At 34.5% G+C, this 13,071-nt stretch overlaps 1 protein-coding gene across 1 annotated transcript; it reads left to right on the top strand.

Annotated features, from left to right (window-relative positions):
• The first annotated feature begins 12,043 nt into the window (after nucleotides 1-12,043).
• On the top strand, nucleotides 12,044-12,669 carry LOC124365300 (piggyBac transposable element-derived protein 3-like). Its single transcript, XM_046821269.1, has 2 exons — nucleotides 12,044-12,092; nucleotides 12,438-12,669. Exons 1-2 carry the CDS (start codon nucleotides 12,082-12,084, stop codon nucleotides 12,667-12,669), a joined length of 243 nt encoding a protein of 80 aa, XP_046677225.1. The 5' UTR covers nucleotides 12,044-12,081.
• Nucleotides 12,670-13,071: the final 402 nt, after the last annotated feature.

The following is a 13,071-nucleotide window of genomic DNA, read 5'->3' as shown; positions in this document are numbered from 1 at the left end:
TTAGATATACTTCTCATAATAAACAATTAACTTATTTTTACAGCGAGACAGTCAAACTGACGTTGCAATGTGAACGTTTGAAATGATTAACGAATTGATATTATCACCTAAACTACTCTCAATCGAAAGATTAATAAATATATTATGATAAGTACTATTTAGACTTTAAAAATAGTGGTGTTATATACATTCTTTCCGAAGAGTAGATTGCATATTTCTTAAACAGGTTTAAGTTATATTCAAAGCTATTCATTCTGTGACTATCCACTAAAATTATATGCAAGTATCTTTTACAGTTTCTGTGTAATCAACATCATAAAATATGTACATATCGTATTAAAATTGATCTAATTTTAACGCTATTTTACAAAATGTTTAGTTTTGTTTCCAACGGTCTAATTCCTCCAATTTCTGTTTCTGCTCCTCATGCAGCATTTGGCATGCAGGATTTTAGATACTAAGTTCTAAAATCTTTGGAATCAGATATCAGACCTCCGGTTTTTATTTTTTTCTGAATGCTCGAGGTTTAAACACCTGATTTACAGACCGTCGAATTTGTAAGGCTTATGTATTTAATTGCTTGTTGATTTCTTTCTCTTCTAACATTAAAAAAATTCTATCCGCTTAAATGAAAAATATACTGGTCCACGATATTCAGATGTTTGTGTCTTTTAAGAACTTTAACAGCACAAGGGAAAAATGTCACTTATCTTGTACCTTCTTACTTCGTTGGCAATATAATTATTACATCCTTTTCATCATGGATATCCCTGCATGTAGGTGTAAAAGCTTTATAATTTTAAAATCTGTTATTGTTGTGGAATAATTTCTGTAAAACACACCGCCTTATTCATTTGTTGACCTAGATTCCCTTCAATGTTAAGGGAATGTTCACGTATTTAGATCTCAAATTTCCACAATTAAATACCAAACCTCGACGAACAGGAGAACATTATTTACACAACCAACGAAGGATCCGGAAAGCATTAAAAGCAGTAAGTTCCGGAAAATCAGATACCTGAAAAATCCGTATTTTAACGAAACCAACAATGGGAAACCCTAAGGAGACAAAAACCTAAAAAACCTATCTCAAAAGAACAGTAGAAATGGGTGTTTAAGATTTTAGAGTACCGCATTTGTATACGTAAAAATCTTAAATAAATTTTAGGGTATCAGATTCCCGGATATTACAGTAGTGAAGTTCTGATTTCAGGGCTCTGGGATTCAATGAACTGGGGATACAAAATCATGCCGTATCTCTTACAGTTTAAAGCTGTATAGAAATGATTATAAGCCTATTAATTTAATTTTACAGGAAGTTAATTGAAGTATAAAAAGGGGGGAATTAAATTATGTCTCGCTGTAAGATTAGTTTTTGTTGAACTTGTAGGATCAGTCACTGCCCTTGAATCGAGTCCTAGTAATACTCCAGGAGACAAGAGCCAGTTTTCATACAACTAGTTTGATCTTGAAAAAGATAGAGAAATTTCTCTAAATTCAAAACGGAATAAATAAAATTATAATTTTCCAGAGTATATTTTATTAGCTTGACACACGCAAAAACTTCAAAAATTTAAACTTTTAGGTACCCATTGACAATTCAAAGATAGGTGTTTAAGAGAAACTAAACAATTAAAGAGAGAGTAAACAAAAATACGTGAGATTGGCTATGAAGAATGAGATCACGCTGGTTTATTATTGAAATGATCTATATAGGGGTAGTTGCTCGGGCATACCCCCCTCTCTCTCACGCTCGCTCTCTCTCTCTCTCTCTTTATTTATTAAACTAAAAAATAAAAAAAATAAAATATTTGTCGGATTTTTAAAAAAATAGTTTTTATCCGTTAAACAGACGTCAGCTAGCTCTAGGCATAATTGTTTCCGCTGCGGTTACAGATGTAGGAATTTAGCTGAGCGCACAAAACCCAAATACTACCCTTTCAAGAAAAACACTATCTGTTTTGCGGGTTGCGTTTACATGCTAGCTGCTGAGATGAAGGCGCAATCACTTTAACGTCAGTTTAAACTCGCGATGTCTATTTACCGATTATTATAGTTAATAAGTTATTAAAAAACATCAATTAACAATTTCCTATTGTTTTCTGTCCTTTGCCACGTAAACGCTAGACACAAGAGAGCTACAATTATATTAAGTTAAGCTTGGCCCCATGTGCTTGGCTAAAGAAATATGGTTGTCCTCCTCCGTAGACTAATGGTTATAGTCTCGGCTCTCTAACTGAGAGATCACGGGTTCAAATCCCGGGGAGGTCCAATCAGGCATAGACACGATTGATAGAGTACTATGCAAATAAATACTAGTGTAATAAATCAGAGTACTTTGCAAATAAATACCAGTGTAATAAATCAGTGTACATCGAAGCCAGCATAGCTTAAAGCTGAGACTTAAAAGAGAAGAAAAAAAAGAAATATGGCGATCGATGTGTTGCCACCCAGATGTAGTAATGAACTGGAAACGAAAGGCAGACAGTTCTTAGAACTTTGTTAGTAACAAGGTTCCAAGCTGACAGGAGGGATATCCCTTATTTGTCCCTTAAACGAAACTTAACGAACAGTTTTCATGATTTTACTTGAAGAGTTATAACTTTTTAGTTTTATACAATGAAATAAAAATATATTATGGTCCATTTTATACATTACAATACTTAAAGATATTTAAAATTTTATATACAATAAAATTCCACATATATTAACACACTCACATACGTATGACGTAGTTTTCACCCTGAACGTAAAATAATTAAATGGAAGAAATTACCTTTCTCATATAAGTTTTTAATTGTATTTACCTTAAAATGTATTAAATAAAAAAGCCTATGCGACTAGTTGAAGGATCTTGTTTTATTATTCTATATTCTTTATACTGTACTACTAATACATCACGTTTTACATAACTTAATTTATGTTCTGACCAGGTTTGACAACCAAAGGCATCTATATTAAGAAACAAAGTCAATGTAGAAATTACTGAAACAATTTAATTAGTTAAGAAAAAGATACGTGCAAAACAAAACTATATAAGTAAGAAGACTTATGCCACGCGTCAGATAAAAAATATATTTGAAAAGTAAAACATTTTTATTACGCAACACAATTTTGGGAGGAGACAAATCAAAATAGCTACTGTAATACCTAAACAAACAAATATTTCAGCATCGTTCCAAAAATAAAATTTAAATGAATGAAAATGTCAAAACACAAATTTATAACTTACCTTGACAAAAAGCGTTATTGAAAATAAAAATATGAATACCACCATTAGAGTAAGTTTAAAAACTTCCTTTTCTTTATGTTTCTTGATACATATTGGACTTGAAACGAGCGGCGTAAGACATTTTTATTTAAAGCAGAGGCCAATTCGCTTTGAAAACCTTCCCCTACGAGGCCACTGGCCTGTACGAGGATCTTATCAAACAGAATAAGGAGAGTCGATACAGTACAAGGTCGATGGTACAGTTAATGTGCAGCGGTCACAGGCAGGATTCGAACCATTTGTGTTTCAACATGTTTTGGCTTTCTAATATTTAAAATATTATTTTTGTGAGTCGTATAAGGACTTAAATGTTCGGAATAAAAGTCGGGGAGACTATTATATAAGCGGCCTACACTCGTTATTCGGTTGTTTGTATCGAACAATTCGATATATTATCCAACTTCGATATGTAAACATCGTAGACGATAAGAGTTTTACTAAATTACCGTAACAAGAAGAATCTCTTAAATTAGAATCTTAAAAACATAAATTTAACACTAAAGTTACAAAACAATAAAACAAACTATGGCCTAGACTTAGATATCAAAGAACCTTAACAATATTTATAACTTGCCCAGCTTGATATCAACGAGTAACCGCTTTTGTGAAATGGAGGAAAGAATTATTCTCATTGGTTACCAGAAGCCAAACCTATATGTTGAAGCCACTTAAACAAATATGTTCACTTGTGAGAAATATCTCACATATTTTTCTCATATTCATCGCCATTTTCAAACTCTCAGAATATTTAGTTACTTCTTGCTGTTTATGGTTTACATTAAAATTACTATAACTAATAAGTTGAAATCATATGCTAAGTTAAATAAATTACAATATCGAATTATTCATTCGGATAGAAACACCGAACCATTCGATACAAACAACCGAATAACGAGTACAGGCCGCTTAAGTCTACCCTAAAAGTCTTAACTACACAGAAAAAGAACAGTGTGCGCCCCAAATTCTTGCTATCCACATTAAAAGACTAGTTTTGGAATTCGAATAATGAAATAGGAACTCAGTGAGACAGTGGGGTATTTCATAATCATACAACTTGCCTTGGCACAGACTGTGGCGTTCTTTGTAGCTTCAAGTTGTTCCAGGAATCCTTTTGTACTCCTCGTAATAACATTTTGGTTTCTTGGATAAACTAGATTTAAAGTGGAGATTTGTTTATTGTATTAATTTAATCTCGCAGCTGTATAAGTTTCATATTTTTAACTATTTGTTGAAAATATAGTAAATGAAATGTGTATCTAATTCTGTAATTTCCTTACTATAGATGTATGTGATTAAAATAAAATGTTGCAATATAATTTATAAAAAGGAAACTTAGATGTTTGTTACACACATCGGTCCTGTAAGCTCAGGAACTAGGATATTTAAATATTCTGCATTTATCGTATTCATTATTAATTGTTGCACATATACAGTGTATTAATAAACAGTTTAATTACACAATTAATTATATAACTTCTTGTACACAATACTCGTGTAACCACTAATTAATATTACGTCTTACAATAAACAACAAACAGAGTCTGGTAGTTATATAATTGCAATTAAATATCATATCCAGTTATTGTGTTTCACACGCTTTGATTTGTAATAATAGTATACAGTAGATAAAAGTTAAATATTATTATTTAAGAGACTATAGTTTAATCTATACATTTTTCATTTTATGGTTTATTGTACTTCCTTATACATTTTGTTTTCTCCATTAACACAAAAAAAACGCAAAATTGTATTTCTAAAAAAATAATTTTTATTAATTTGGCAGTTGAAATATTTCTTGCAAGAGAGTAAAGGACTCTAGTGTGGAAAATTGTCTGACAAAATAGCCCATCTTTTATGTGTAATTAGTATGGGATCATATGTGGAATAATTTGTAAGGAATTTAGTTCAGACTGAGTTAGATGTACAAGTTAGTCCACATTCAAGAAAGGAATTGTTAATTCGATTCGCTGAGAAAATATTTTAAATGTTTTTATTAAATTATTTAAATAAGTGCAAACTTCATTTAACTTTAAAGTCTTGTATAGAAGTCATTAAAAGTTGAAATTTGACTTCGGTACAATGCTTGGAACCGCGATAAAGTTTATACGGGTTGCTGATTTAATTACATTTAGTACATCGCTGAATATTTCAAAAGAAGCTTTTAATTGTGTGTAGCAGTTTAAAATAATTTCAAAGCCCGCAAGATTATTGTATTTGTCTAAAAGGGCAAGGATTTGTTATACTGGCATCTTATTGCACCTTCATCTGAAGGTGGCTTTATTAATACTACATCTGTGGTATTATTAATGTATTATAATACTTAGATGTTATATACGGACATTTTGTCTGTGACGAATATCGCTTACTGACTTACTTATTCATTATAAGATAGTCCCGATCCTCTGATAACGCTAAGTTCATATAACGAATAATTTTATTAATTTACATAATTTTGAGACTTTTTTTAAAACGCGATGGTTAAAGTTAAACCATATTATGTGTATGAAATTATTAATAGTCACGTTTCTCAAGTTTTAATTTCAAATTTACCTTTAAAACCAAGATTTAACGTATTTAATTAAAAAAATTTAGCCACACTAACTGACTTGAATAATTTTTTTTAACTGTAGAATATTAGTTACTTTTGAAATAGGTAAAATAAATATTGAGTCTACCAAGAAATGAAATATGTGTCACAGATATTACTTTTTTAGACTCAGTTTTCAAAATTTACATTTCTAATAAAACAACTTTTCATTATTACTTTTGCTTAAATATTTGTTTTTATTGTTTCGAATTATTTGAAAATTTATATTTTTTTTAAATATGTATTGTAAATTTACTATATACAAGTACATTGTCTTTAAGGGAAATTTAAAGAATTCGTATAATAAACGTGCCCTAATACATACGAATCAATATTTCTATTCAGATAACAATATTTCTTTTTAATCGCAATATTTTACTCTCCTATTTTTCGACGTTTATTTTCACAAAATCTCATCTTCGTACATTTTTTTTTTTGAATCGGAATTCCATTGCTACAAATTCAAAATTTCCATGACACTTTATTGAGAGTTGAAAATGTTAACCAGTAAGTGTTAACAAGAAGATAATTAACTGAGCTGTGTGCTCCGACATCAGGTCAGTTTGCAGGATAATGCAAACTGTTGTCCTGTTCTCTTCCATGGCGCAGCCCATCTTAATTTTTGTCCCTTCAAGAATATGTTATAAAATAATAATTTGAGAAATAAATTGAGAAGTTTTGTGATATCTGCCTATAAGGGGATAGTGTTTATTTATTTATTTCCAGCGGACAGACAACTTTATTTGATATACTAGGATTGTAATAATATTGAACTGACAAACAACTTAACCTATAAATAAATACCGAAGGAATATATGGACGTTTAGATGGCTGAGTAAACAAGTGACAGAACAGTGTACTAAAATAATGCCAACTAAAAGCTATAAAAAATGTACCCAATAATTAAAAAAGTAAAATAAATAACCAATAAAACAGCAGGACTAGTGATAGCAATGAGTGTAAAGTATCATAGTGTTTTTAAGTTTTACATGTAGCCATAATATTAATAATATTACCATTTACTTAAGAAAAGTATTAAAACATATTTATTTTCAAAGCTATATATACATTAGTGACAAAAAAACACAAAGAAAATCAACTTATTTATTGTTTGTACTTTTTTAATAAGAAAACCGAAAGAGATAAAAATGAAAGAAAAGGAGATGGTTTCATAATTTTTTTAAGGGACTGAAACAATGAATAAAAAGTTTGTAATGAGTGTTCTGATTATTTTTCTGAAGAGATTTAAAATTTTTAGGTATAATATTTATGTTATAGTTTTAATACTGACATTGTAGATACAATTTTGAAAATTATAATACTAAAATTCGATATGTTCTTACTATTTGACAAATAACTCAATTAGTTGGCAGAAACTAAGCAAGTAGCACACAAACTTAGTTTTAAGATCACGTATTTGTCGGATTGAATTCAGCAACAAGGTGGCAGACAGAGCAACGTTTCCTAAGACAAACAAATTAAACCTTTGTGGTAAAATGAAATGAGATATTCCTATTTAACTCTAAAGTTTCTATTTGGTGAGGTGTAATTAGAACTGCATTGTTCTCTCTACCGCCTAACGTCCTTAAATGTACGTTTTCAAACACACACACATTAATAGTTCCTAAAAAGTTTTTATCACAGTTGTACAAAATACTATTACAATCAGTAACACTGCGTTTCGAGATCTACAATCTGATCTCTTCCTCAGGTGAATGACTAAACAAATACATCACTACAATCTAGATTAAAGTAAAAAAAAAAAAAAACAAACCAGAACGCTGTGACACGCATAAGTAAGTAGTCACAACAGCCGTGTCGTATATCTATTCCATGCATACTGTCTAAAACATGCCTTTAATATAAACTAAACACTAATTATTAAAACTAAACTACAGAATACAGCTCACAACAGGTCTGCACTCACCGGCTAACCAACTAGAACTGACCAGAGGCCAATAGTAAATGGCGATCGTCACGGCAGAAACAAAAGGCGGAAAAATGCAGGGACGGGAGTAAGTCTTTTTTATTAGTTCATTCTAGATGAACTTATTAAAACTATACTGTGACTCCGCATTGGTTTATTACAAATCTCTAATCTGTTTGACACTTTTTTTCAGAATTGGCAACCAAAACGATTGCCAGTTAATGGTTGATTGATCGGTTGCTTTGGAATAGGCACTCAACATGGTTGTTGTGATTCCTGACTTAAGCGTGTCACAATGCTCTGTTTTTTTGTTTACTTTCACCTAGATTGTAGTAATTTATTACGTTATTTATTCACCTGAGGAAGAGATCATGTTTAAGATTTCGAAACGCAGTGTTAATGATTGTAATAATTACAATCATTAACACTTAACAATTAACAATTATTGTGTAACTGAACGATGGCAAATGTCCGTCAAATCCTGTTTCCTTCAAATCCTTCCATAAACAAACTTCAAACAAGGAAGTGTTGTATGTAGTTATGAAGCAGTATAGTACACACACACAGGGATATACTAACAGTGATCGGTTTTCCTGTCCCCAAGCGTGTGGAAATTGATTATATTAGTTATGTAACCTTGATTAGCATAACTAATAGATAAGTTCGCTATCGAGCGCTTCCACTCTGTGCAAATACGAGTAGTCAGTCTAAATCCGATTACGTCAGGATTATATGACATTTGACCGCATTAGATACACAAGAGATAATTTATTCCATTTTAAAAATTGAGGCAAGGAATTGTGTGAACTCGAACTGCAACTTGCAACGGGAGAGGTCATGTAGCAAATATTTTCACGGTACAATTCAAAATTACGTGGTGCGCCCCCAGCGTCGGGCCTCAGAACTAAGAGTCTGCTACAGAACGTCAAATTTCAAAACGTAAAGAATGGTTAAAACAATGTGCCGGTGTAAAATGAAGTAAGTAAAAGCGTTTTAAAACCACCGGTTTAAACTCGTGGAGGTGTAATTTGAAGCAAGTTTAAAATATGACTATTTAAAAACCTAATCTTTAAAACGCCAAGTACAGTGTGTGTAAGTGCTGATGGTTATTTCCCTGTCGTACTAATTACAATTAACGGTGATTTATGAAGAAAAGGTGTTTAAACAAGGTGCATATGTAAGGGGTTTAAAATGACTTAAAACTGACCTGTTTTTGAACTAAAATACAGAAACGGTAAAGGAGACCACGTGGTGTATCGTGTATATTGAACTGTCCGCACTACTACTGTCGCTCTGTCTCACATCTGGACGACAGTATTAAACTCTCCAAGACTTGGCAATCTTGTGATTCAGATAATACAATGCACAAAGCAGACCGTGTGGTGTATCGTGTATATTGAACTGTCCGCACTACTACTGCGCTCTGTCACACATCTGGACGACAGTATTAAACTCTCCAAGACTTGGCAATCTTGTGATTCAGATAATACAATGCACAAAGCAGACCGCGTGGTGTATCGTGTATATTGAACTGTCCGCACTACTACTGTCACTCTGTCTCACATCTGGACGACAGTATTAAACTCTCCAAGACTTGGCAATCTTGTGATTCAGATAATACAATGCACAAAGCAGACCGCGTGGTGTATCGTGTATATTGAACTGACCACACTACTACTGCGCTCTGTCTCACATCTGGACGACAGTATTAAACTCTCCAAGACTTGGCAATCTTGTGATTCAGATAATACAATGCACAAAGCAGACCGTGTGGTGTATCGTGTATATTGAACTGTCCGCACTACTACTGCGCTCTGTCTCACATCTGGACGACAGTATTAAACTCTCCAAGACTTGGCACTCCTGTGATACAGATAATACAATGCACAAAGCAGACCGCGTGGTGTATCGTGTATATTGAACTGACCGCACTACTACTGTCACTCTGTCTCACATCTGGACGACAGTATTAAACTCTCCAAGACTTGGCAATCCTGTGATTCAGATAATACAATGCACAAAGCAGACCGCGTGGTGTATCGTGTATATTGAACTGTCCGCACTACTACTGCGCTCTGTCTCACATCTGGACGACAGTATTAAACTCTCCAAGACTTGGCACTCCTGTGATTCAGATAATACAATGCACAAAGCAGACCGCGTGGTGTATCGTGTATATTGAACTGTCCGCACTACTACTGCGCTCTGTCTCACATCTGGACGACAGTATTAAACTCTCCAAGACTTGGCACTCCTGTGATTCAGATAATACAATGCACAAAGCAGACCGCGTGGTGTATCGTGTATATTGAACTGTCCGCACTACTACTGTCACTCTGTCTCACATCTGGACGACAGTATTAAACTCTCCAAGACTTGGCACTCCTGTGATTCAGATAATACAATGCACAAAGCAGACCGCGTGGTGTATCGTGTATATTGAACTGTCCGCACTACTACTGCGCTCTGTCTCACATCTGGACGACAGTATTAAACTCTCCAAGACTTGGCACTCCTGTGATTCAGATAATACAATGCACAAAGCAGACCGCGTGGTGTATCGTGTATATTGAACTGTCCGCACTACTACTGTCACTCTGTCTCACATCTGGACGACAGTATTAAACTCTCCAAGACTTGGCACTCCTGTGATACAGATAATACAATGCACAAAGCAGACCGCGTGGTGTATCGTGTATATTGAACTGTCCGCACTACTACTGCGCTCTGTCACACATCTGGACGACAGTATTAAACTCTCCAAGACTTGGCACTCCTTGTGATACAGATAATACAATGCACAAAGCAGACCGCGTGGTGTATCGTGTATATTGAACTGTCCGCACTACTACTGCGCTCTGTCTCACATCTGGACGACAGTATTAAACTCTCCAAGACTTGGCACTCCTGTGATACAGATAATACAATGCACAAAGCAGACCGCGTGGTGTATCGTGTATATTGAACTGTCCGCACTACTACTGTCACTCTGTCTCACATCTGGACGACAGTATTAAACTCTCCAAGACTTGGCACTCCTGTGATACAGATAATACAATGCACAAAGCAGACCGCGTGGTGTATCGTGTATATTGAACTGTCCGCACTACTACTGTCACTCTGTCTCACATCTGGACGACAGTATTAAACTCTCCAAGACTTGGCACTCCTGTGATACAGATAATACAATGCACAAAGCAGACCGCGTGGTGTATCGTGTATATTGAACTGTCCGCACTACTACTGTCACTCTGTCTCACATCTGGACGACAGTATTAAACTCTCCAAGACTTGGCACTCCTGTGATACAGATAATACAATGCACAAAGCAGACCGCGTGGTGTATCGTGTATATTGAACTGTCCGCACTACTACTGCGCTCTGTCTCACATCTGAACGATAGTATTAAACTCTTCAAGACTTGGCACTCCTGTGATACAGATAATACAATGCACAAAGCAGACCGCGTGGTGTATCGTGTATATTGAACTGTCCGCACTACTACTGCGCTCTGTCTCACATCTGAACGATAGTATTAAACTCTTCAAGACTTGGCACTCCTGTGATACAGATAATACAATGCACAAAGCAGACCGCGTGGTGTATCGTGTATATTGAACTGTCCGCACTACTACTGTCACTCTGTCTCACATCTGAACGATAGTATTAAACTCTTCAAGACTTGGCACTCCTGTGATACAGATAATACAATGCACAAAGCAGACCGCGTGGTGTATCGTGTATATTGAACTGTCCGCACTACTACTGTCACTCTGTCTCACATCTGAACGATAGTATTAAACTCTTCAAGACTTGGCACTCCTGTGATACAGATAATACAATGCACAAAGCAGACCGCGTGGTGTATCGTGTATATTGAACTGTCCGCACTACTACTGTCACTCTGTCTCACATCTGAACGATAGTATTAAACTCTTCAAGACTTGGCACTCCTGTGATTCAGATAATACAATGCACAAAGCAGACCGCGTGGTGTATCGTGTATATTGAACTGTCCGCACTACTACTGTCACTTTGTCTCACATCTGAACGATAGTATTAACCCAGATATATGCCTAGTGACCCTATATTTAGGACACTTGTAGTGTTCTCCATAAAGCTTACTTCTGAAGTAGTTTCCAGCTTTTTCCAACAGGTGGCAGGGTGGTTGCTGTCTTCAGTAAGAGCTAACTGAATGCATCTGAGCAACAATCAAGTGAATGCTTCAACTAGTTTGTTTCTTTAGACTAGTTTTACAAATTTAGGATTTCCAATCAACTTCATGAGCTCTGCGCCATGTGCGAAAAGTAAGTACAATACTATTATTTCGTAGTTTTTAAACCTATTTAAGTACATTTCCTAATAACTGACTAACTAGTTATTACATTTATCTTGAAATGTGACCGTTCTAAATTCAGACCGTTTATAGGTTATGTTTGGAATTGGCCCGTCCTACATGTAGTCCAGTAGGCATATGTACAACAATAAATGCTTCCCACTCTCAAATGAGTTTCGACCCTTGTATTTCAAGTCGTGACTTAGTAATTGGGTATAAACTTTTTGTTTTTAAGCATCAATACAATTTTTTACAGTTATTTTATAAAAAAATTCTGAAAAAACCTTGTTATTTATCGTACTTTGAATTTTTTTAGGAACTTGAACCTTCATGAAATTTTGACGATGCTAGAAGATGAAGAGATCCAAGTGCCACCTGATGAAGAAATTGGCGTATATATTCAGCCACCAATCAATGCAAATGATGATGTCACTGATGAGGATTCTGGGGATGAGGACATGACTTCAATCCATCATCTTCCAGGAAACCAACTATTGGCCCCGGCTGAAGTTTCCCAAGAATTTGAACTGAGTGACCAACAAAGATGAAGAGGATCCTTCTTTATCACAACCAACCTTACCCTCTAGTTCAGCGAAGATGGACATAGCACAGCCACCAAATAAAAAAGTAAGACGAATTTCAGAATTTCACTGAAGAGAAACCAGCAAAAAAGGTTAGTAAGCCATTCACTAAAAAGCAGTACAAATGGGTCAAAGAGGACCTAAAACTAGATGATACTATTTGGAGTAATAGACAGGAAGTACAAACAAAAAATTAACACCAATGGAACAGTTTTTCTGTATTTTCGATGATGATATTGTAGATTTATTAGTTGAGAAAACAAATCGTTATGCGGCATTACATAACCGTTTAGGTGATGTAACTGTCGATGAAATGAAATGTTTCATAGGAGTATTGTTGTTGAGTGGTTATGTTCCATTACCTCGAAG

Source organism: Homalodisca vitripennis, chromosome 6 (assembly GCF_021130785.1).
Source record: "Homalodisca vitripennis isolate AUS2020 chromosome 6, UT_GWSS_2.1, whole genome shotgun sequence".
Lineage (NCBI taxonomy): Eukaryota > Metazoa > Arthropoda > Insecta > Hemiptera > Cicadellidae > Homalodisca > Homalodisca vitripennis.
Note: the sequence above shows the minus strand (reverse complement) of the source record. Positions and strands in the feature narration are given on the sequence as shown.